Source organism: Ahaetulla prasina, chromosome 1 (genome assembly GCF_028640845.1).
Source record: "Ahaetulla prasina isolate Xishuangbanna chromosome 1, ASM2864084v1, whole genome shotgun sequence".
Taxonomy (NCBI): Eukaryota; Metazoa; Chordata; class Lepidosauria; order Squamata; family Colubridae; genus Ahaetulla; species Ahaetulla prasina.
The window spans coordinates 7,983,891-8,010,440 of NC_080539.1; the positions used below are offsets into that span (position 1 = coordinate 7,983,891).

The following is a 26,550-nucleotide window of genomic DNA, read 5'->3' on the forward strand; positions in this document are numbered from 1 at the left end:
CAAGAAAGGTCGTAGAATGGGGCAAAACTCACTTAACGCACATCTCACTCAATCACAGAAATTTTGGCCTCAATTGTGGTCGTATGTTGAGGATTACCTGTACATGTCAATGCTAAGGGAAAGGGAAAGGGAAAGGTTCTCCTTGCACATGTGTGCTAGTTGTTCCCGACTCTAGGGGGCGGTGCTCATCTCCATTTCAAAGCTGAAGAGCCAGCGCTGTCCGAAGACGTCTCCGTGGTCCTGTGGCCGGCATGACTCAAGTCAATACTAAAGGAGGACTCAGATAGGTGGATGTCCCTTCCCTGTGCAAAAATTGTATATATTGTTTTTTAGAATTTTAGGGAAGGGAGAAAAAAATAAAGACATTTTTTGTAAAAAACCACAAAACCAAAAACCAAAAACCAAAACAGCACAGGCAGCATTTTTGGACAAATCATCAGGATGAATTTTCCAGGTGGATTGAAAGTTTCTAGGAATTTCTTCACTGATTAATTTAGGAGAGAATAGAATAGAATTCTTTATTGGCCAAGTGTGATTGGACACAAGGAATTTGTCTTTGGTGCATACGCTCTCAGTGTACATAAAAAAACAATATATATTCGTCAAGAATAGAATAGAATAGAATAGAATAGAATAGAATAGAATAGAATAGAATAGAATTCTTTATTGGCCAAGTGTGATTGGACACACAAGGAATTCTTTGGTGCATACGCTCTCAGTGTACATAAAAAGACAATATATATTCGTCAAGAATAGAATAGAATAGAATAGAATAGAATAGAATTATTGGCCAATTGTGATTGGACACACAAGGAATTTGTCTTGGTGCATAAGCTCTCAGTGTACATAAAAGAAAAGATACGTTCATCAAGAATCATAAAGTACAATACTTAATGATAGTCATAGGATACAAATAAGCAATCAGGAACCAATCAATATCAATATAAATCATAAGGATACAAACAACAAAGTTACAGTCATACAGTTGTAACTAGGAGGAGATGGGTGATGGGAACGATGAGAAGATTTATAGTAGTGCAGACTTAGTAAATAGTTTGACAGTGTTGAGGGAATTATTTGTTTAGCAGAGTGATGGCGTTCGGGAAGAAACTGTCCTTGTGTCTAGTTGTTCTGGTGTGCAGTGCTCTGTAGCATAATTTTGAGGGTAGGAGTTGAAACAGTTTATGTCCAGGATGTGAGGGGTCTGTAGATATTTTCACCGGTTGGTAGCTGTGGTTTTTTCTGCAGTTCTGCAGAAGTAAGAGCTGAAGGATTTTCTAGGGATTCCTTCACTCGAAGGAAGGATCAAAAGCAGAGGTAGTATTCTGCCGGTTCGCACCGGTTTGAGTGAACCGGTAGCGGCGATCGTATGACTTGCGGGTGATTGGCCCAAAGTCAGCAGCAGCTTTTATGACTAAGATGAAACTAGAACTCACTCGCTCCTGGTGATTGGCCCAGAGCAGGGGTGGGATCGCGGGTGGGCCTGCTCACCCACGCACCTGCCCAGGCTCCAGGTCGTGCTATTTAGGCACGTTTTTGAGACTGGGCACATGCATGGAAGGCCAGGCGCATGAGTGGACAGTGCGCGCGGGCAGCGAACCGGTGGTAAAGGTAAGTAAAACCCACCCCTGATCAAAAGGGCCTGTGTGGCTCAGACTGGTAAGACAGTCTGTTATTAACAGCAGCTGCTTGCAATTACTGCAGGTTCAAGCCCCACCAGGCCCAAGGTTGACTCAGCCTTCCATTCTTTATAAGGTAGGTAAAATGAGGACCCAGATTGTTGGGGGCAATAAATTGACTTTGTATATAATATACAAATGGATGAAGACTATTGCTTGACATAGTGTAAGCCGCCCTGAGTCTTCGGAGAAGGGCGGGATATAAATGCAAATAATAAAAAAAAAGCTGATCTTAGTGGATTCTCCATCTTTTCGCTTGAAAGGAATTTTAGTGGTTTTCAATATCGTACCTGTGTAATTTTACCCAGTGTGGTGATCATCTGTAAGTTGGCTCTGAACTAAGATCTCTTAAATTTCAGGGATGGGTAGATTTCCAGGAAGAATTCACTTTACTCTCAGGCGATTGGATTAAAGAGTGGAAGGAAGGATAGTATCTTGCTTCCCAGACGAAGACAGGATGTGATATTTTGAAGTGGGTTTCCCATCGTCATGTGAGAATGATATTTTAGCCTTATTATGGTTCTTTTTCCCCCCTGGCAAAATTGGAAACTGTAGCATCTAGAGCAGGGGTCTCCAACCTTGGCAACTTTAAGCCTGGAGGACTTCGACTCCCAGAATTCCACAGTGGGGAATTCTGAGAGTTGAAGTCCTCCAGACAAAGTCTTCCAGGCTTAAAGCAAAGCTGGCTGGGGAATTCTGGGAGTTGAAGTCCTCCAGACAAAGTCTTCCAGGCTTAAAGCAAAGCTGGCTGGGGAATTCTGGGAGTTGAAGTCCTCCAGACAAAGTCTTCCAGGCTTAAAGCAAAGCTGGCTGGGGAATTCTGGAAGTCGAAGTCCTCCAGACAAAGTCTTCCAGGCTTAAAGCAAAGCTGCCTGAGGAATTCTGAGAGTCGAAGTCCTCCAGACAAAGTCTTCCAGGCTTAAAGCAAAGCTGCCTGGGGAATTCTGGGAGTTGAAGTCCTCCAGACAAAGTCTTCCAGGCTTAAAGCAAAGCTGGCTGGGGAATTCTGGGAGTTGAAGTCCTCCAGACAAAGTCTTCCAGGCTTAAAGCAAAGCTGGCTGGGGAATTCTGGGAGTTGAAGTCCTCCAGACAAAGTCTTCCAGGCTTAAAGCAAAGCTGGCTGGGGAATTCTGGGAGTTGAAGTCCTCCAGACAGTCTTCCAGGCTTAAAGCAAAGCTGCCTGGGGAATTCTGGGAGTTGAAGTCCTCCAGGCTTAAAGTTGCTAAGGTTGGAGACCCCTGCTCTAGAGGAAATGGGAGCAAAAAGAGAATTAGAAATGATTATCGAACTAAAATGCACTTGTTCTTCTTGTTAGTTACGAAGTCGTGTTCGACCCATCGCGACCCCATGGTCAACATTAATATCAAAAAAATGGTGGAATTGAATAGTTAAAGAAAGGATGCAAAGTGAGGGGCGGGGAGAAACAGAAATATGAATGCCCAAAATTAAAATAATTATTTATTTATTTTATATCATTGAATACAATTGTTCAATTGTACCGTGACAATTTGGGTGCGGCGAGTTGGCCATGGTGAGTTGGCTGCAGCATGTTGACTGTGGCAAACAGGGGTGAAATGCTCCCGGTTCTGACTGGATCTCGCGATCCGGTAGTGATCGTGGCCGGTGGTTCGGCGATCCGGTAGCAATCCGGTAGCTCCGCCCACCTTCCTGGGTGTCATTACTTCCTGGGTTTAATCAGGAAGTAATGTGTTTTTTTATCTTCTGCGCATACGCAGAAGGTCTGCGCGCGCATGAGATGCGCGTGGCCGGTGTGTCCACTTCCGAGCCAGTAAGGAAGGTAAGTAGATTTCACCCCTGGTGGCAAGTTGTTCCATTCCGGAGAGAGAGGGACTGGCCCAAAGACACTCATTCATCTTTCATGCTTAAGGTGGAACTAGAACTCACTGTCTCCTAGTGATTGGCACTAAAATCATGCGGTCAGTTTATTATGCCTAAGGTGGGACTAGAACTCACAGGATCCAAATGATTGGGCCAAAGTCACCCAGTGACTGTCATGCCGATGGTGGACTAGAACTCATCATCTCCTGGTGATTGGCCCAAAGTCACCCAGCAGCTTTCATGACTAAGATGGAACTAGAACTCACTTGCTCCTGGTGATTGGCCCAGAGCAGGGGTGGGATTCAGCCAGTTCAGACAGGTTCGGGCGAACCGGTAGTTACGGCCAGTGGCTGGGCCCGCCCACCCGTCCTGCGCTATCCTGTCTTATATAATCGCTATGTTTTTAACGCAGTGTGTATGTGCATGTTGGAAGAAATATCCATCTGGGTTGAGTTCCAAGTGGGGACAAAGACACTGTAAACATGGAGGCTGCTTGGAAAAATGATTTAATGGTGGTCAGGTTCACATGGCTTGAGATCCTGAACAGAAAAGGGATGAGATCCTGTGCACTCCCTGGCTTTATGCTTTTTCTGAGCTTTGAATTTCCTGGGGCACAGGAAGAGTACCCTGATTGGCTGTCAGACTCCCAGGGGGTGGGAGTCTTAGCTAGCCTTGCTGGCTGATGTAATCTTCCCAGGTGTCATGTGGTGAGTTTCTGTTGCTAGATGGGTCCTATTGTGTTGCAGATGATGATGGCCCATTGACAAAGGTGGGGAGAATGAGTTTCTACCTCTGACCCATTGACAAAGTGGGGGGAAATGAGTGAGCTTAGCTGAGGCTTTAATGGTCCATTGACAAAGGTGGGGGGGGGAGTCAGGAAGCTGCTTTGTCTTTAAAACATGTTTCTCCATTTCTCATCCAGGGAAACATATTCTGCCTTTTTAAATATTTTCTAAAATATTTCATTCTTCTAGGAGGGGGGTGGGTGCCAAATTCCCACATGCACAAGGCACACGCGCGAAGCTATCCTGTCCTATACAATTGCCGTGTTTTTGACACAGTGCGCATGTGCGCAAGGCACGCACACTCTCACACTTTTTTATTCTGGGAAAACCGGTTATTAAATTATGTGAAGCCCACCTCTGGGCCAGATTCACCCAGCCGGCTTTCATGCCTAAGGTGGAACTAGTGGGACAAAAATTTGGTTTGACTGTTGCTTTTTTTTCATTGGGAGGTTTTGTGTGTGTGTGTGTGTGTGTGTGTGTGTTGTTTGTGTGTGCGTTTCCAGTGTTCCTCTGTTATTGGATAAGAGCTTGTGATTCCCGTATATCAAATTTCTGTTTCAACTATAGTTGGCCAGCCTCCTGAAAGAGAGTTTTAAGAATTAAGGCTGTTGATAGGATAGAGCAAGGGTCTGCAAACTTGGCTCTTTTAAGACTTGTGGACCTCAACTCCCAGCAAAGCTGGCTGAGGAACTCTGGGAGTTGAAGTCCACAAGTCTTAAAAGAGCCAAGTTTGCAGACCCCTGGGATAGAGTTTCACTTTCCTAGGATAATAATAATAATAATGAAATAATATTTTAATTTGTATACCGCCCTTCTCCCGAAGGACTCAGGGCGGTGAACAGCCAAAATCAAATACAAAAAAAAACAATACATACAATACTAAAAAACAACCCTTAAAAAACTTATTCAAATGGCCAAATTTAAAAGGTAATAACGCCCTATAAAATTGACAGAAATTTCAAACCCATAAAATCAAATTAAAAATTTTAAAAATCAAGCCAGTCCAGCAAGGCGGAATAGATAGGTTTTAAGTTCGCGGCGAAAGGTCCTAAGGTCAGATAGTTGTCAAAGTCCGAGGGGAAGTTCGTTCCACAGGGTAGGAGCCCCCACAGAGAAGGTCCTCCCCCAGGGGGCCGCCAGTCGACATTGTTTGGCTGACGGCACCCTGAGGAGTCCCTCTCTGTGAGAACGCACCGGTCATTGGGAGATAGAGGACGGCAGTAGACGGTCCCGTAAGTATCCCGGTCCTAAGCCATGGAGCGCTTTAAAGGTAGTAACCAATACCTTGAAGCGCACCCGGAAGACAACAGGTAGCCAGTGCAGTCTGCGCAGGATAGGTGTTACATGGGAGCTTCGAACTGCTCCCTCAATAACCCGCGCAGCCGCATTCTGGACTAACTGGAGTCTCTGGGTACTCTTCAAGGGGAGCCCCATGTAGAGAGCATTGCAATAGTCCAAGCGAGAAGTAACGAGAGCATGAATGACCGTGCATAGGGCATCCCGGTCCAGGAAGGGGCACAACTGGCGGATCAGGCGAACCTGATAAAAAGCTCTCCTGGAGACGGTCGTCAGATGATCTTCAAAGGACAACCGTCCATCCAGGAGCACGCTTAAGTTGCGCACCCTTTCCATCGGGGCCAATGACTCGCCCCCGACAGTCAGCCGCATCTGCAGCGGTTTGGTGCAGTTGTTTAATAGATCACGTGACCATGGAGATCTTGCAACATTTATAAGTGCAAGTACCGGGTCGTAAGTCGCTTTTATCAGGGCTGTTGTAACTCTGAACGCTTGTTAAAAGTGTGGCCATAGATTGAGGATTATCTCCATGCCGAGTTTAAAATAGAATAAAATAGATCTGGAAGGGACCTTGGAGATCATAATCGGGCCAAGTGGGTGGGGTGCCGATATTTCAATCGAATCAATAAATAAGAAAAGTAGGCCTCCGGACAGCCAGGCTGTTCTGTCCCCCCTCACTTCCGTCCAAGCGATGGCTTAATTAGCCGGCACTATCAGCTCTGGCAGCAAACTAGCGAGCGTCTGCCAAGTGTCTCTGTTATCTCCCTTGATGCCGATGAGTCACCCAGGAACAAACAGTACTTCAGCTCTTAGTTAAGCAGTTGATTTTGCCTGCTACGAAGAGGCATAGCAGCCCTCGCTGGTTTTATATCTTGTGGGGTGTGGCTCCATGACTCAGCACTTCCTAGGCCTGCCCCACCCCTGCTTCTGTTTTTCCCGCCTCTCCTGCCTACGAAACCTAGGGTCCAAACAGGCCTGATTGCCATCAGCTGGGTCTGGAGGCATGGCCTTGGGGGGGAAAGAGTCAGGGGATGGAGGCCTTGTTATCTCCTCCATCTGGCCTGCCTCTGGCTCCTGGAGCTGAGCCAGGGGAGCCGGTGCTCCCGAGGTAAGTCCTGATGGCCCTTCCCCCTCACTTTCCAAGTCACTTTCTGACAGGAGTCCCGGCTCGGGGGGCGCAGACACAACACAGGCCTACCATATTTTATATGCCCGGAAAGTGTTATTTTAAAAAAGGGGGAAAAATCCATTCTTCCACTTTGGAGCAACCGGCTTTGTAATTATTATTATTATTATTTATTATATTTGTATACCGCCCATCTCCCGAAGGACTCAGGGCGGTTCACAGACAAAAAACAACAGAAAACATATAATAGATAAAAAACAGCTAAAAGTATAGATAGTTAAATTCAATTGATGCTCTAACTTTTAAATACAAATTTAAAACCTCATTTAAACCCCTTTTATTAAAAAATCCCAATTTAAAACTACATTCAAGCTAGTCCTGCTCTTTGAAACAGCAACGTCTTCAGCTCGCGGCGGAAGGACTTGAGATCAGGGAGTTGACGAAGCCCCAGAGGGAGCTCGTTCCAGAGGGTAGGGGCCCCCACAGAGAAGGCCCTCCCCCTAGAGGTCGCCAGCCGACATTGTTTAGCTGACGGTATCCGGAGGAGGCCCTCTCTGTGAGAGCGCACTGGTCGGTGAGAGGCTAATGGTGGCAGTAGGCGGTCCCGTAAATATCCCGGCCCTAGGCCATGGAGCGTTTTAAAGGTGATGACAAGTACCTTAAAGTGAACCCGGAAGACCACTGGGAGCCAGTGCAGATTACGCAGGAGGGGTGTTACATGGGAGCCAAAAGGTGCTCCCTCTATCACCCGCGCAGCCGCATTCTGGACCAGTTGGAGTCTCCGGGCACACTTCGAGGGGAGCCCCATGTAGAGAGCATTACAGTAGTCCAGGCGGGATGTAACAAGGGCATGAGTGACCGTGCATAAGGAAGCCCGATCCAGAAAGGGGCGTAACTGGCGTATCAGGCGAACCTGATGAAAGGCTCCCCTGGTGACAGCTATCATATGATCTTCTAAAGACAGCTGTGCATCCAGGAGGACGCCCAGATTACGAGCCCTTTCCGTGGGGGCCAATAGTTCGCCCCCAATGGTCAGTGATGGAATTAGCTGACTGTACCGGGCCGCTGGCATCCACAGCCACTCGGTCTTGGTGGGATTGAGTCTGAGTCTGTTCCTCCCCATCCAGACCCGTACGGCCTCCAGGCACTGGGACATCACTTCAACAGCCTCGTTGGGGTGGTTGGGGTGGAAATATAGAGCTGAGTATCATCAGCGTATAGATGACAACTCACCCCAAGACCACGGATGATCTCACCCAGCGGCTTCATATAGATGTTGAACAGAAGAGGTGAGAGAACCGACCCTTGCGGCACCCCACATAAGAGGCGCCTTGGGGTCGATCTCTGTCCCCCCGTCAACACCGTCTGCGACCGGTCGGAGAGGTAGGAGGAGAACCACCGATGAACAGTGCCCCTCACTCCAAGTCCCTCGAGTCGGCGCAGCAGGATACCATGATCGATGGTATCAAAAGCCGCTGAGAGATCTAATAGGACGAAGACAGAGGAACAACCTCTGTCCCGAGCCCTCAAGAGATCATCAACCAGCGCGACCAAGGCTGTTTCCATGCTGTGACCAGGCCGGAAACCGGACTGGAATGGATCAAGTTAGACAGTTTCATCCAGGTACTGGGGCAACTGTCGTGCAACCACACTCTCGACAACCTTTGCCAAAAAGCGAAGGTTGGAGACCGGACGATAATTTGCTAAACTAGCTGGGTCAAGGGAAGGCTTCTTGAGGAGGGGCCTCACCACCGCCTCTTTCAAGGCGGCAGGGAAAACACCCTGTGTAATAAAGGCAGTAATAAACACCCAGCCTGTAATAAAGGCAGTCCTCGACTTACGACCATAATTGAGCCCCAGATTTCTGGGGTTGAGCCAGACAATTGTTATAAATAGGTTTTGGCCCATTTTACATCTTTTTCTTGCCACAGTTGTTACTGCTCTGGTGGCGCAGTGGTTAGAATGCAGTATTGCAGGCTGACTCTGCTCACTGTCAGGAGTTCAATCCTGACTGGCTAAAGGTTGACTCAGCCTTTCATCTTTCCGAGGTCGGTAAAGTGAGGACCCAGATTGTTGGGAGGAATATGCTGACTCTGTAAACAGCTTAGAGAGGGCGGTAAAACAGTGTGAAGCGGTACATAAGTCTATTGCTATTGCTATTTTTTTCCCTTTCTCACTAAGTGAATCATGTGGTCGTTAACAGTATCACCTCAGTTGTTAAGTGAACTATCTGGTTAAGCAAATCACCGCAGTTGTTAAGGGAATCAAGTGGATGTTAAGTGAATCACATAGTTGTTAAGCAAATCACTGTCATTGTTAAGTGAATCATGTGGTTGCTAAGTGAAACACTGCAGTTGTTAAATGAATCATGTAGTTGTTAAGTGAATCACATAGTTGTAAAGCAAATTGCTGCCATTGTTAAGTGAATCATGTGGTCGTTAAGTGAAACACTGCAGTTGTCAAGTCAATCATGTGGTTGTTAAATGAATCACATAGTTGTAAAGCAGTTGTTAAGGGCATCACATGGTCGTTAAACGAATCACTGGAGTTGTTAAGCGAGCCATCCATTTGTTAAGCAAATCACCGCAGTTGTTAAGTGAAACATGTGGTTGTTAAGTGAATCCATCTCCCCCCTGCCCTTCTTGACTTTGCTTGTCAGAGGCTTCCTGGAAAGGTCGCAAACAGGTGATCCTATGACCCTGGGAACCCACAATTGTGCTCTTATGCGCGCCCCTTACAGACCTCTTAGGAATGGGGTGAGGTCAATAGTAGAGAGTTTTTGGTTAAAGCTTTGTTAAGTGAATCATGGGAAGAGACCACAGAGTCAGGTAGTGCATTCCAGGCATTAACAACTCTGTTACTGAAGTCATATTTTCTGCAATCTAGATTGGAGCGGTTCACTTTAAATTTAAATCTATTGTGTGCTCATGTATTGTTGCAATTGAAGCTGAAGGAGTCTTCGACAGGAAGGACATTGTAACAGATGATTCTATGAGTTAAACTCAGGTCATGTCGAAGGCGGCGGAGTTCTAAGTTTTCTAAACCCAGGATTTCAAGTCTGGTGGCATAAGGTATATATACTACGTATATTAACAGTTGCAGGAATAGCATTTGCTCAAAAATGGAGGAGTAAAGAAACGCCTTCAGAAGAAGAAGTGTTATGTAAAATCTTCAATTGTGCAGAAATGGACAGACTCACCTTAGAACTCAAAAATAAAAGTGAATCAATGTACTATGAAATCTGGACTAAATTTTATGAATGGTTAGACAAGAGGAAGAAGGCCAATAAAGAAGGTGTAGTGAATGTCTGGAAATGTATATGTCAATGTATATTAAACTTGTGAGTGAGATATAGGTTTATGCGATATGGATATAGCTGTCCAGGAGGTATTGTGTTGTATACTTGACATGTAATGAAGTAAGATATATGTAAATTTGTATATAGATTGAGGAATGTATTACTAATTAACTTGAATTAGATGGAAATGTTAGAAACCCGAGATGTCAAACAATATCCATTGTTTTTAAATTTGAATTATTAATAAAAAAAATTTAAAATTAAAAAAAGAAAGAAAGAAATTGAATATGTTATGTATGTTGGATCTGGTCTTTGGGTGTTAAGTGAATTTCGTTGTATGGGTATACTGTGTATATACGTACAATGACAATAAAGTTATTATTATTATTTTATTTACACAAAATGACAGTATACACAGCAAACCAGATAACTGCTGGATTTCGTATCACAGATCACAGATCACTAGTCGAACACTTCCCAAGCGTTTAGGACTGCGTGATGTATCGGCAAATTATGCGAGCAGATCCCAGTAAGGTGGCCTTCTGCAGCTGACCAATGGTGATCTTGTCAGCGCCAATTGCTTTGAAGTGCTTGCCTAGGTCTTTAGGCACAGCTCCCAGTGTGCCGAGTACCACTGGAACCACCTGCACTGGTTTATGCCAGAGTCTCTGCAATCCGATTCTCAAATCTTGATAGCTGGTGACTTTTTCAAGTTGTTTCTCATCGATTCTGCTGTCACCAGGTATAGCAATGTCGACTATCCACACTTTTTTCTTTTCCACAATTGTGATATCCGGGGTATTGTGTTCCAAAACTTTATCAGTCTATATTCGGAAATCCCACAGTAGTTTTGCATGCTCATTTTCAATCACTTTTTCAGGCTTATGATCCCACCAGTTGTTTGCTACAGGCAGATGGTGGTTGTGACACAAGTTCCAGTGGACCATCTGAGCAACTGTGTTGTGACGTTGTTTGTAGTCAGTCTGAGCTATTGTCTTACAACAGCTCAGTATGTGATCGATGGTTTCATCTGCTTCTTTTTATTAATTTTATTTAATAAATTTATTTAATATTATTATTATTATTATTATCATCTTTATTCATTAAACATGAAACTTAGTCAACTGAACATTCAAAAAGGCATCACAAATACCATTGACTGGTGCTAATGGTTGATACGGGTTGCTGCCGGTGTCCTAGGGATCAACCAAGTACCTTCTTAAGATGTACGATGTTCCAGTGTTTTGCGCGGTGTTTTGCAGTTCTGCTGGTATTACTGTGGGAAGCTGCAATTTGTTGATGTATCTTATAAAATTCTTGGATTTATGGTACCAAGTGCCCCGATGACAATGGGTATCACTGTTACATGTTTCATCACTAGCCGTGTAGTTTCGATGACCACGTTGCGATATTTCATGATTTTTTCCGGTTCTTTTTCTTCGACTCTGGCATCTCCTGGTTCCGCGATGTCAATAAATTGTACAGTTTCGGTTTTCCACAACTGTGATATCTGGCGTGTTGTGTTTCAAGTGATGATCCGTCTGTATTCGAAAGTCCCACAAGATCTTCACCTTCTCATTTTCTATAACTTTTTCCATTTTATGTTCCCATGACTTTTTGGATACTAGCAAGTCATATTTTTTTACATAATGACCAGTGGATTAATTTAGCAACTCGGTCTAGCTTTGTAATCAGTTTGTGCGATTTTGCTGCATTCACATATTAAATGTGAAACAGTTTCGACTTTGTTGTTGCAAAGTCGGCAGTTTGGATTGTTGGTGGATTTTTGTATCTTTGCTTTCATGGTATTAGTTTATTTATTTATTTATTTATTTATTCATTTTGTCACAACAATATATATAAGTATCATACAAAAAAAGATTATATAGTATATAAACATATATATGAGTAAATATTAGGAGGTATAAGCATATATATCTATATAAGAAGAAGAAAACAATAGGACAGGAACGGTAGGCACGTTTGTGCTCTTATGCATGCCCCTTATGGTCATCTTAGGAATGGGGTGAGGTCAATATTAGAAGGTTTTTGGTTAAAGCTTTTGGGATTATGGGAAGAGACCACAGAGTCAGGTAAATAGAATAGAATAGAATAGAATTTTTTATTGGCCAAGTGTGATTGGACACACAAGGAATTTGTCTTGGTGCATATGCTCTCAGTGTACATAAAAGAAAAGATACGTTCATCAAGGTACAACGTTTACAACACAATTGATGGTCAGTATATCAATATAAATCATAAGGATTGCCAGCAACAAGTTACAGTCATACAGTCATAAGTGGAAAGAGATTGGTGATGGGAAGAGAAAGAGTGTTAAAGTGTTCCAAGCACTGATGATTCTGTTACAGAAGTCATATTTTCTGCAATCTAGATTAAAGCGGTTAACATTAAGTTTAAATCTATTGGTTGCTCTTGTATTATTGCAATTAAAGCTGAAGTAGTCTTTAACAGGAAGGACATTACAATAGATGATTCTATGAGTTAAACTTAGGTCTTGTCAAAGGTGATGGAGTTCCAAGTTTTCTAAGCCTAGGATTTCAAGACTGGTGGGATAAGGTATTTTGTTGTTTTCAGAGGAATGAAGAACTCTTTTTGTAAAATATTTCTGGACATGTTCAATTGTATTGATGTCAGAAATGTGGTGAGGGTTCCAGACAGGCGAGCTGTATTCTAGAATTGGTCTAGCAAATGTTTTATATGCTCCGGTTAGTAGTGTGGTGTTTTTGGAAAAGAAGCTATGCAAGATTAGGTTTACAACTCTTAGAGCCTTTTTTGCTATGTAGTTGCAGTGGGCTTTGGCACTTAGATCATTTGATATGAAAACTCCCAGGTCTTTAACAGGGTGGGGGTCATCTGTAAGGTAATGTCCATCAAGTATGTACTTAGTGTTTGGGTTCTTTTTTCCAATATGTAAGACTGAGCATTTGCTGGTTGAGATTTGGAGTTGCCAAGTTTTAGACCAAGCGGTTAGATGATCAAGGACTTTTTGAATGATAGATGTATTGTCTGTGGTGTTAAATAGTTTGACGTCGTCAGCAAAGAGAACACAATTACTTGAGATATGGTCACAAAGATCATTTATGTATAGTATGAATGTTGGTCCAAGAACGCTGCCTTGAGGAACGCCACTCTTGACAGGAACAGGATTTGATAGAGCGTTGCCAATTTTGACCACTTGTTGTCTGTTAGACAGAAAAGCAGAAATCCATTTGTGAAGGGGTCCTGAAATGCCATAGGATTTTAGTTTTAGGAGAAGTTTATTGTGTACTACTGCTTGTTCTTGAGCAGCGAGTATTAAACCTTCCATTTCTTTCTTGATGGTTCCCATCTTAATCCATGCCCATGTCAAGTTGTCATCACATTTCCCTTCAATGTTTTTCAAGTTGTTGTTGTTGTTGTTGTTATTGCATGTATAAATAAAAATATATAAAATAAAAATTGGGAAAAGGGAAGGGCAGAAAGAAATTGAAAAGGAAAAATAAGATAGAGAAAAAAGAATCACCCAAATTCTTTGATAAATTTATTTATTTATTTATTTATTTAGATTTTTATACCGCCCTTCTCCCGAAGGACTCAGGGCAGTGTACAGCCAAAGTATAAAAACAACACAATGTACAGTTAAAACAAAAACTTAAAACAAACATAATCCATAAATGGCCAAAATTAAAACAATCAAATTTAAAAACCCTTAAAATTTATAAATAATAACCCCAATTAAAGGTATGCATAGGAAATAAATCAATCATTAAATTCTTACTCTAGCATTAATCAAAAGTTTTGAGTGTCTTTAAAGCTTCTTCTCTTTCTGGTACGAGAGAAATTTCCTGACAGTTAGAACAATTAATCCGTGGGACGGTTTCGCCTCCAGAAGTTGTGGGTATTCCAACGCTGGAAGTTTTTGAAGAAGAGATTAGACAGCCGTTTGTCCAGAGTCATCTAGGGTCTCCTGTTTGAGCAGGGGGTAGGACTAGAAGACCTCCAAGGTCCCTTCCAACTCTGTTGTTCCGTTTTTCATTTTCCTTTCGGAATAGAAAACATAATGTGTCAGTTTTCTAGATTTAGCCATTCTGGGACAAAAAAGAAAAACTGCTGTAGATGCTAAATTTTTGGTCATGAAATCTGCATCCTGATTTAGCAGTCTCCCCTTGCAAAAAAGAGAGAGGTTAAAAGCAAAAGGTTGACGGGATTCATTTGAAGGCAACAAAAACCAAATTCTGTAGAATCAGTGGAATAGCTTGCCACCAGAAATTGTGGGCACTTCACCACTGGATGTTTTTAAGAAGAGTCTAGTCCAGGGGTGAAATGCTCCTGGTTCGGACCTGATCGGCTGATCCGGTAACAATGGCAGCAGGTGGTTCGGAGAACCGGTAGCAAAAATCCCTGCCCCCCCCACATGCCCAGCTGAGCCATGGGATCATCAGAGCCTTTTTTTTTAACTTTTAAAAGCATTTTTTAAACAACCTCTTCGGCCAAAGAGGTTGTAAAAAAAAATGCCTTTAAAGGGTTAAAACAAAGCTCTGACAATCCCAGCTGAGGTGCCTGATCGTCAGAGGCTTTTTTTTTTTAACTTTTAAAAGCATTTTTTAAAAGATAAAAAAGGTGAAGACCGCTAGGCAAAAAATGGGGGGTGTCGGCAAAAATGCAGGGGTGGGGGGGTTCATTTGAGAGAGAGAGAGAGAGAGAAAGAGAGAGAGAGGGAGGGAGAGAGGGAGAGAGAGAGAGAAAGGGAGAAAGAGAAAGAAAGAAAGAAAGAAAGAAAGAAAGAAAGAAAGAAAGAAAGAAAGAAAGAAAGAAAGAAAGAAAAGAGGGAGGAAAAAGGAGAGGAAGGAAGGACTACAAACCTGGCACTCGATACAGCTTCAGAGGATAATCCAGGGCTGGAAGGGACCTGGAGATCATCTAATCCAACCCTGCTCCAGCAGGATATTGTTAGTGAGTTTCTGTCGTTTGATCCCCCAGTCACATGGTTACATAGCCATGCCCATCCAGTCACATGACCCCTCCCAAGCCACACCCACAGAACCGGTAGGAAAGAAATTTAGATTTCACCACTGGTCTAGACAGTTATCTAAAATGGTATAAGGTCAGCGTTGGTGAACCTTTTCGGTGATGAGTGCCGAAATGGGAGCGAGCGCACCGGCCACCTGGTCTTCCGGTTTCTGGCGCACATGCGCCCGTGAAGACCAGCTGGTCTTCATGCATGTGGGATTGCCAGAAACTGGAAGAGCAGCTGCCTGGCGTGTGCTCCTCTTCCGGTATCCGGCGCACTCATGCACACTAGCCAGCTGGTCTTCCCACGCGCATGATCACTAGAAACCGGAAGACCAGCTGGCTGGCACACCGGAACCTGGAAGAGGAACGGGCGACGGCTCATGTGCTCAGAGAGATGGCTCTGCATGCCACTTTCAGCATGCATGACATAGGCTCGCCATTGTTGTGGCTCCAGCCCCCGGGCCTGGTCTCCTGGACCATGGGTATAGGTTCTCCTGCTTGAGCAGGGGGCTTGACTAGAAGACCTCCCTCCAAGGTTCCTTCCAGCTCATTCATTCTATTCTAAGAATCTCTTTTGCTGGGTGGAATCTGGTGAAGGGCAAATCGATGAATTTCTATTTGGTTTTCTCACTTTCAGGAAATGCTCCAGGACAAAAGCTTGTCGGATGTGGAGGATGGGTTTGTGGTGCCTCAGGGCCCTGCCCATGCTGAAACCACCGGAGGGTCTCCAGTTCTTGGGGTCGCGGGAGTTAGCAACACACCCCTGAATAGTCCGCAGGTCCCGGATGCAGAACAGGTGAGTATTTTGCAAATGAGAAACAGTTTACGGACGATTCTCAAGCTGGGCCACTTTAAGAGATGGTGTTCTGTCCCCCTCACCTCAGTCAGAGCGATGACTTAATTAGCCGGCACTATCAGCTCTGGCAGCAAACTAGCGAGCATCTGCCAAGTGTCTCTGTTATCTCCCTTGATGCCGATGAGTCAACAAACAGTACTTCAGCTCTAGTCAAGCAGTTGATTTGCCTGCTACGAAGAGGCATAGCAGCCCTTGCTGCTTTTATATCCTGTGGGGTGTGGCTCCATGACTCAGCACTTCCTGAGCAGGGGTAGGCCTGCCCTACCCCTGTTTCTGTTGTTCCCGCCTCTCCTGCCTACGAAACCTAGGGTCCAGCCAGGCCTGATTGCCCTCAGCTGGGTCTGGAGGCGTGGCGGGGAAAGAGTCAGGGGACGGAGGCCTCATTATCTTCTCCATCTGGCCTGCCTCTGGTTCCTGGAGCTGAGCCAGGGAAGCCGGTGCTCCAGAGGTAAGTCCTGATGGCCCTTCCCCCTCACTTTCCGAGTCACTTTCTGGCAGGGGCCCCGGCTCGGGGGGGCGCAGACACAACACATGGAGACTTCAACTCCCAGAATTCCCTAGCAAGCTAGAAGACTATCCTAGGCCAGTGTCTCTCAAACCTGGCCACTTTAAGACGTGTGGACTTCAACTCCCAGAATTCCTCAGGCAAAATTCTGGAAGTTGGAGTCTTTACGTATTAAAGTTTCTGGCTGGGGAATTCTGGGAGTTGAAGTCCACAAGTCTTAAAATGGCCAAGGTTTTGGACACCCCTGGTCTAAAGACAATATTTTTCAACTTTGGTCACTTTAAGATGAGTGGACTTCAACTCCTAGAATTCCCCAGCCAAAATTCTGGAAATTGGAATCTACACATGTTAAAATTGCAGGCTGGGGAATTCTGGGAGTTTAAATCCATAATTCTTAAAGTTTCTGGCTAGGGAATTCTGGGAGTTGAAGTCCACAAGTCTTAAAGTGTCCAAGATTGGACACCTTTCATCTAAAGACAATGTTTTTCTTAACGTCTTTTTATCATTTTTTAAAGAACAAAACATGACAAACACAAACATAAAACATATATTTCCTTTTTCCAACAGTTTAATAACAGTATTCTTTTTTTATTTTCACTTTTTCCCCAGCTCTTCTTTAACTATACTTTTCTTTAAAGTCCCTTGAGTCCTTATTTCTGTATATAATAGAATAGAATAGAATTTTTATTGGCCAAGTGTGATTGGACACACAAGGAATTTGTCTTGGTGCATATGCTCTGTGTACATAAAAGAAAAGATATGTTCAGAATAGAATAGAATAGAATAGAATAGAATAGAATAGAATAGAATAGAATAGAATACGCCGGAGAAGACGCCTAGAGAGCACCTGGAGGTCCAGTCGCTCCGAAGCTGATCGGACACTAGTTAGGACCTATACTAGGACCTACCTAGTGGCAATGAGGGAAGCGAGGCGCTCCTACGCCTCCACCCTCATTGCGTCGGCAGATAACCGCCCGGCCGCCCTGTTTCGGGTGACCCGCTCTCTCCTACATCAGGAGGTGCGGGATGACCCTTTGCAGGGACGAGCCGAGGAGTTTAGTGGTTATCTATACGATAAAATCGTTCAGCTGAGGGACGGTCTGGACCGAATTTGGGATGATCCAAGCGAGGGAGAGGAGGCACGTCTTGTTGAGCACATTTGGGATGAGTTTGACCCTGTGGCTCCCGAGGACGTGGACAGGTTGTTGGGGAGGCTTCACGGCACGACATGTTTACTGGACCCGTGCCCTTCCTGGCTGGTACTGGCCACTCAGGCGGTGACACGAGGCTGGCTCAGAGGATTATCAACGCTTCTTTGTTGGATGGGGTTTTCCTGCCGCCTTGAAAGAGGTGGTGGTGAGACCCCTCCTTAAAGCCCTCTTTGGACCCAGCTATTTTGGCTAATTATCGTCCAGTCTCAACCTTCGCTTTGTTGCGAAGGTTGTAGAAAATGCCTGGCGCGACAGCTGCCCCAACACCTGGATGAAGATGTCTATCTAGACCCGTTCCAGTCCGGCTTCCGACCGGATACAGCACGGAGACAGCTTTGGTCGCATTGGTGGATGATCTCTGGAGGGCCAGGGACAGGGATATTCCTCTGCCCTGGTCCTATTAGACCTCTCAGCGGCGTTCGATACCATCGATCATGGTATCCTGCTGCGCGGTTGGAGGATTGGGAGTGGGAGGCACCGTATATCGGTGGTTCTCCTCCTATCTCTCCGACCGGTCGCAGACGGTGTTGACAGGGGGCAGAGGTGGGCCGCGAGGGGCCTCACTTGTGGGGTCCCTCAGGGGTCGATTCTCTCGCCTGCTGTTCAACATCTACATGAAGCCGCTGGGTGAGATCATCAGTGGTTTGGGTGAGATACCAGCAGTGCGCTGATGACACTCAGCTGTACTTTTCCACCCCGGACCACCCCAATGAAGTTGTTGAAGTGCTGTCCCGGTGTTTGGAGGCTGTACGGGTCTGGATGGGGAGAAACAGGCTCAAGCTTAATCCCTCCAAGACGGAGTGGCTGTGGATGCCGGCACCCCGATTCAGTCAGCTGCAGCCGCGGCTGGCTGTTGGTGGCGAGTTACTGGCCCCAAAGGATAGGGTGCGCAACTTGGGTGTCCTTCTGGATGATCGGCTGTCGTTTGAAGACCATTTGACGGCCGTCTCAGGAGGGCCTTCCACCAGGTTCGCCTGGTCCGGCAGTTCGCCTTCCTTGATCGGGATGCCTTATGCACGGTCACTCATCGCTCGTTACCTCTCGCTTGGATTACTGTAATGCTCTCTACATGGGGCTCCCCTGAAGTGCGCTCGGAGGCTTCAGTTAGTCAGAATGCAGCTGCGGGTGATAGAGGAGCTACACGTGGCTCCCATGTAACACCGCTCCTGCAGACTGCACTGGCTGCCTGTGGCCTCCGGGTGCACTTTAAGGTGTTGGTTATGACCTTTAAAGCGCTCCATGGCTTAGGACCTGGGTACTTACGGGACCGCCTGCTGTTACCATACGCCTCCCACCGACCGTCGCTCCCACAGAGGGACTTCTCAGGGTGCCGTCCGCCAAACAATGTCGGCTGGCGGCCCCAGGAAGGGCCTTCTCTGTGGGGCTCCACACTCTGGAGCAGGCTTCCCCGGGCTTCGCCAAATTCCTGACCTTGGACATTTTCGCGAACTCAAGACTCACCTTTTTATCCAGCAGGCTGACTTAAATTGGGATTTTAAATCTTAAATTTATTAATTTTAAATGGGGTTTTAGTAGAGTAAATTTTAATCATTGGGCTAATTTAAATAAGTTTTTTAAATTGGATTTTAAATTTGTATATTGTATTGCTGGTTTTTATTATGCCTGTACACCGCCCTGAGTCCTTCGGGAGAAGGGCGGTATAAAAATAAAATAAAATAAAATAAATAAATAAATAAATAAATAAATAAATAGAATAGAATAGAATAGAATAGAATAGAATTTTTTATTGGCCAAGTGTGATTGGACACACAAGGAATTTGTCTTGGTGCATATGCTCTCAGTGTACATAAAAGAAAAGATACGTTCATCAAGGTACAACATTTACAACACAATTGATGATCAATATATCAATATAAATCATAAGGATTGCCAGCAACAAGTTATAGTCATACAGTCATAAGTGGAAAGAGATTGGTGATGGGATCTATGAAACGATTAATAGTAGTATAACCTTTCACATGTAATATTATAGCCATATATTATTTTACAAACATTTTCCGTTTTGTGACATTTTGTCTAAAGACAGTGTTATTCAACTTCGGTCACTTTTTTTAAAAAAAAAATAATTTTTATTAAACTTTTAACTCTCAAAAACAAAACAAAGAAAAATACAACAAAAACCAAAAACACATAACAGACATAACATTACCTATTTTACAGCTTGCCGTATCGGCATAAATATATATTCTCTTTTCTTATTCCATCGTTCCTCTACATGCTTATCTTTACATTGGTCTCTATTTACCAATTCGTCCTTATCCGGTTAACACAATTCAATGGTTTACACTTCCTGATTTTAACTTAATTAGGTTAACATTCCAATTTATTATTTTGATTTCTTTTTTCTGACCAATCATATAATTTATTCCACACTTTGCAGTATTCCGACTCTTCCCTTCCCTTAATTTCTAGTGTCATTGTGTCCATTTCTGCGCACTGTAAGATTTTTCGGATTATTATCAACTTTAAGATGGGTGGACTCCAAATCTCAGAATTCCCCAACCGCATGGGCCTTGACTGGCCAATGCTGAATAATTACAGGTAGTCCTTGACTTACGGCCACAATTGAGCCCAAAATTTCGGTTTTGCTAAGCAAGATAGTGGTTTTGCCCCATTTTACGACCTTCATTCCAATAGTCGTTAAGTGAATCACTGCAGTTGTTCAGTTGGTAACACGGTTGAACCTGGCTTCCCCTATGACTTTGCGTGTCAGAAGGTTGTAAAAAAGGGAATCAGGTGATCCGGGGATCACATTGCGACCGTCATAAATACGAACCAGTTGCCAAGCGTCTCAATTTTGATCCCGTGACCACGGGGATGGTACAACGGCTGCAAGTGTGAAAAAACGGTCACAAGTCGCTTCTCTCAGTGCCGTCGTCACTTTGAACGGTCGTTAAATGAATGGTTTGTAAGTTGAGGATTTATCTGTATGACTTTTTTTTTTCTTCCTGCCAAATTAGAACTCCTGGCTCTTCTATTACAGCAGTGGTTCTCAACCTTTATAGTGCTGCGACCCCCTTAATACAATTCCCCATGATGTGGCGACCCCAACCGTAAAATTATTTTCGTTTTGAATTTATCGCGCCTGAAGCCGTATTGGCTAGCGATCTGAACTGCTTGCAATTGCCTTGAGGACGGAGGGATTAAAGCGGAGACTCCTCCCCTATTAAGTTTATCGCACCTGAAGCCAGATTAGGCTAGCGATTGGGAGTGATTGCAGCTGGCTTGAGAGGGAGACATCAGAGCAAAGATTTCTCTCTTTTTTAATTCATCGCGCCTGAAGCCGAATTCGGCTAGCGATTTGAAGAGCCTGCAGCTGGCTTGTGGAGTCAACCATTGGAGCGTGATTCTTCGACTCGCAAGTATACTTCCCATATTTCCGATGATCTTAGGCGACCCCTGGCAAATCGTCATTCGACCTCCAACGGGGTCGTGACCCACAGGTTGAGAACAGCTGTATTAGAGTAAAGGTGCTAATTGTTCTCCTTCCACATTCCAGCAACTTAACTCACTTTTCGTTTTTGTTCTTTCTTGATGTATCGGAAGAATATCGAGAATATCAAGGTGTATTTGCACGAAAAAGAGCTATGGAAGAAATTTCACGAAGCCGGGACTGAGATGATCATAACTAAAGCTGGGAGGTAAGCTTGTTTTTGCAACCATCAGTTTCAATACATACATACGGTCTTCAGCTGGTTAGCGGAATCTGTTCTGTCCCCCTTCGCCTCTGTCCGAGTGATGGCTTAATTAGCCGGCACTATCAGCTCTGGCAGCAAAATAGCGAGCGTCTGCCAAGTGTCTCTGTTATATCTCTCGACGCCGATGAGTCACCCAGGAACAAACTTCAGCTCTTAGTTAATCAGTTGATTTGCCTGCTACGAAGAGGCACAGCAGCTCTTGCTGCCTTTATATCCTGTGGGGCGTGGCTCCATGACTCAGCACTTCCTAGGCCTGCCCCACCCCTGCTTCTGTTGTTCCCTCCTCTCCTGCCTATGGAACCTAGGGTCCAACCAAGCTTGATTGCCATCAGCCGGGTTTGGAGGCGTGGCCTGGGGGGGGAAGAGTCAGGGGACGGAGGCCTCGTTATCTCTTCCACCTGGCCTGCCTCTGGCTTCTGGACCTGAGCCAGGGAAGCTGGTGCTCCCAAGGTAAGTCCTGACGACCCTTCCCCCTCACTTTCCAAGTCACTTTCTGGCAGGAGGCCCAGCTTCTATTTAGGCTCGCTTTTGAGGCTGGAGCAGGGGTGAAATGCTCCCGGTTCGGACTGGATCGCCCGATCCGGTAGCAATGGCGGCGGGTGGTTTGGAGAACTGGTAGCAAAAATCCCTCCCCTTCCCCAAATGCCCAGCTGAGCCATGCAATCATCAGAGGTTTTTTTTTTTTAAAGCATTTTTTCTTCGGCCGAAAAAATGCTTTTAAAAGTAAAAAAAAAGCCTCTGATGATCGCACGGCTCAGCTGGGATCATCAGAACCTTTTCAAAGCATTTTTTATTTATTTTTTATTTATTTATTTTTGTCACACAGTATATATAAGCATAAGCATGTAATAACTATACAATATATAAGCATATATATAAGTATGAATATGTAATAACTATATTAATTAGATATAACGAAAGGAAACAATAGGACAGGAACGGTAGGCACGCTTGTGCTCTTATGCGCGCCCTTTACAGACCTCTTAGAAATGGGGTGAGGTCAATAGTAGGCAGTTTTTAGTTGAAGCTTTGGGGATTTTGGGAAGAGACCACAGAATCAGGTAGTTTATTCCAAGCATTAACAACTCTGTTACTGAAGTCATATTTTCTGCAGTCAAGATTGGAGCTGTTAACATTAAGCTTAAATCTATTGTGTGCTTGTGTATTGTTGCAATTGAAGCTGAAGTAGTCTTTGACAGGAAGGACATTGTAATACATGATTTTATGAGTTAAACACAGGTCCTGTCGGAGCGGCGGAGTTCTAAGTTTTCTAAACCCAGGATTTCAAGTCTGGTGGCATAAGGTATTTTGTTGTATTCAGAGGAGTGGAGAACTCTTCTTGTAAAATATTTCTGGACACGTTCAATTGTATTGGTGTCTGAAATGTGGTATGGGTTCCAGACAGGCGAGCTGTATTCAAGAATTGGTCTAGCAAATGTTTTATAAGCTATGGTTAGCAGTGTAGTGTTTCTGGAGAAGAAGCTACGTAAGATCAGGTTTACAACTCTTAAAGCCTTTTTTGCGATATAGTTGCAGTGGGCTTTGGCACTTAGATCATTTGATATGAAAACTCCAAGGTCTTTAACAGGATGGGGGTCATCTGTAAGGTAATGTCCATCAAGCATGTAGTTTAGTGTTTAGGTTCTTTTTTCCAAAATGTAAGACTATAAGCTCTTCGGCCGAAGAGGCTGTGAAAAAAATGCTTTTAAAGGGTTCTGGTGATCAGGCAACTCAGCTGGGATCGTCAGAACCCTTTAAAAGCATTTTTTTACAACCTCTTTAGGAGAAAATGCTTTTAAAAGTAAAAAAAGTTGACCACGGCCACCCAGTCACATTACTCCCCCTCCACCAAGCCATGCCCACAGAACCGGTAGTAACAAATTTTACATTTAACCCCTGGGCCGGGGGTATGCACAGAAGGCGAGCACAGCACATGCGTGGAAGGCCGGGCATATACACGGAAGGCCGGTGTGCATGTGAACTGAGCGTGCACATGCGCAGCGAACCAGTAGTAATATTATGTGAAACCTACCACTGCATACATAAATAGAATAGAATAGAATAGAATAGAATAGAATAGAATAGAATAGAATAGAATAGAATAGAATAGAATAGAATAGAAATTAGGAATAGAATAGAATAGAATAGAATGGAATGCAATGGAATGGAATGGAATAGAATAGAAAATATGGAATGGAATGCAATAGAATGGAATAGAATAGAATAGAATGGAATGGAATGGAATGGAATGGAATAGAATAGAATAGAATAGAATAGAATAGAATAGAATAGAATAGAATAGAATAGAATAGAAAATATGGAATGGAATGGAATGGAATGGAATAGAATAGAATAGAATAGAATAGAATAGAATAGAATAGAATAGAATAGAATAGAATATATGGAATGGAATGGAATGGAATGGAATAGAACAGAATAGAATAGAATAGAATAGAATAGAATAGAATAGAATAGAATAGAATAGAAAATATGGAATGGAATGGAATGGAATGGAATGGAATGGAATAGAATAGAATAGAATAGAATAGAATAGAATAGAATTTTTTATTGGCCAAGTGTGATTGGACACACAAGGAATTTGTCTTGGTGCAGATGCTCTCAGTGTACATAAAAGATACCTTCATCAAGGTACAACAGTTACAACACTTAATGATGGTCATAGGGTACAAATTTAACATACACATAGTGCATACACACACACACCCCTACATACACAGTATATAATTATACTATTATAGTTATACTATACTATTAATTATATACAAATTAATAATTAATTTGCAAAATGTGGATGCTGGAACTAGCTGGAAACCTTGGCCAGGTATGACTGTAGAATTCCTGTTCTGGATTTTTTATTTTTTTTTAAATTCTGCATTATTATTTTTAAAAAATAATTTAAGACGGCATAAATATCTAATACTCCCTCCCCTTCCTAATTTCCCCGCAACAACAACCCTGTGAGGTGAGTTGGACTGAGACAGAGGGACTGGCTCAAAGTAACCCAGTAATGCCTCAGATGGAACTAGAACTCACCATCTCCTGGTGGATTGACCCAAAATCACCCAGCGGCTTTCATGCTTTAGTTGGGACTAGAACTCACCATCTCCTGGTGGATTGGCCCAAAGTCATCCAGCAGCTTTCATGCTTAAGGTGGGATTAGAATTCAAGATCTCCTGGTGATTGACTCACAGTCTTCTAGCTGGCTCTCATGTCTAAGACAGAACTAGAATTCACTATCTCCTGGTGACTGGCGCAAAGTCACCCAGTTGGCTTTCATCCCTAAGGCGGGACTAGAACTCACTATCTCCTGGCGATTGGCCCAAAATCACTCAGCTGGTTTTTCATGCCTATAAGGTGGAACTAGAACTCCCCGTCTCCTGGTTTCTAGCCAGGAGACCCAAACTGGCTCTCAGTTCCCTTCACAATTCATCTCCAAAAGAAGGGAGCTGGCCCGTCCAGGACGGCAACACTTTGCAGATTTGCACGAATGACATTTCTGAAGAAGGCAACATCAGCGATGTAAAAATTGATCAGGAAGATAAGGCAGGAACAGAAGGAGCCTTCTCGGGAAGGGTCGAAGAAGATCCAGCTTGGTTGATTTACAAGACTGTGGCACGATCAAAACGAGGCTGCCTGATGTATATAAAAACTGCCTTCCAGCCACCGCTGGCCAACTAACCATCACTTTTCAAAGCAGAGTAAGGGAACAGCAGAAGAAGCACGCTATCTTTGCCCGCTGTTTGCACAAGGCAAGAAGAAAGCAGGTCTATAAATTAGCCAGGATTTATTGCTAACATCTACTTACCGACTCCCTTGTAGATCCAGGGGGAAAAACAAAACAAAACAAAACCCATCAGAACCTGCTTACAATGGGCCGGATCGGTTTGCCAAGAATACGTGATTTATAAAGTGGAAACATCTTTAAAATGCTCTCGCTATCTTTCCGATGTTTGTGGCTGTTTTAGTTATAGGAGGGGGAGAAGCAGAGAGATTATTTCACATTAAGATCATCAAAAGATTTGCGAAGGGGTGGGGGAAGGAAAAAAAGGGAGTTTATATTAACCAAGTTCCCTGAACTTTACATAAAACGAAGTGACTTCTTGGCGGATAACAGACAGAGAGCCACAGACGGAGAATGTTTCCAAGCATAAATCTACGCGCTTTTCGAGTTCCAGGATTTTATTATGACTTTATCTTGGCACACAGAATAGCTTTTTTTTTGGGGGGGGGGGAATATATATTTATTTATTTGGGAAACAGGCCGTGGGTTAAGCCAGGTTGTTTTGGAAACCTTTAAATGATTCTAGGATTGAATGAACTGGTTCATGTGTGAAAAAAGAACATGGAACAGCCATAACGATCATAATTCTTAACATTTCAAAACTCTTGCGCAAGTGTCGCTTAGCTCTTCAAACCAACCGTATGGAGAGAATCAAAGCTTCATCATTAAATACCAGCTTATCAGGATTTGCACATTACAGGACTTGCAAACATTCATTTAGTGATTATTCAAAGTCACCACGGCAGTGAAAAAAAGCGACTTGCAACTTTCGTTCACGTTCAGGACCCTTACAGCATTTTCGTGATCACGTGATCGGATTTTGGATGCTTGACAACTGACTCGCATTTATGACCGCTGCAGTGTCCCCAGGGTCATGTGATCCCTTTTTTGCAACCTGACATGCAATGTCAACGAGGAAAGAACGATGTAAAAAATGATGTGGAGACTCTAGAAAGAGTGCAGAGAAGAGCAACAAAGAGGATTAGGGGACTGGAGGCTAAAACGTATGAAGAACGTTTGCAGGAACTCGGTATGTCTAGTTTAATGACAAGCACTAGGGGAAACATGATAGCAGTGTTCCAATATCTCAGGGGCTTCCCCAAAGAAGAGGGAGTCAAACTATTCTCCAAAGCACTTGAGGGTAAAACAAGAAGCAATGGGTGGAAACTAATTAAGGAGAGAACTTAGAACTAAGGAGAAATTTCCTGACAGTTAAAACAATTAATCAGTGGAACAACTTGCCTCCAGAAGTTGTGAATGCTCCAACACTGGAAATTTTTAAGAAACTGTTGGATAACCATCTGTCTGAGATGGTGTAGGGTTTCCTGCCTTGGCAGGGGGTTGGACTAGAAGACCTCCAAGGTCCCTTCCAACTCTGTTATTATGACATTATGAAACCAGATTCTCTTAACAACCATGTT

The 26,550-nt window shown here is 43.9% G+C and overlaps 1 protein-coding gene across 1 annotated transcript in view; it reads left to right on the plus strand.

Moving 5' to 3' along the window:
• TBX4 (T-box transcription factor 4) overlaps positions 1-26,550 on the plus strand; it is a 128,202-nt gene that overhangs the window by 33,106 nt on the left and 68,546 nt on the right. Inside the window, exons 3-4 of the mRNA XM_058164113.1 lie at positions 15,674-15,832; positions 21,176-21,270. Coding sequence (XP_058020096.1) covers positions 15,677-15,832; positions 21,176-21,270 — 251 coding nt within the window. The 5' untranslated portion in view covers positions 15,674-15,676. The remainder of the gene's footprint in view (positions 1-15,673; positions 15,833-21,175; positions 21,271-26,550) is intronic.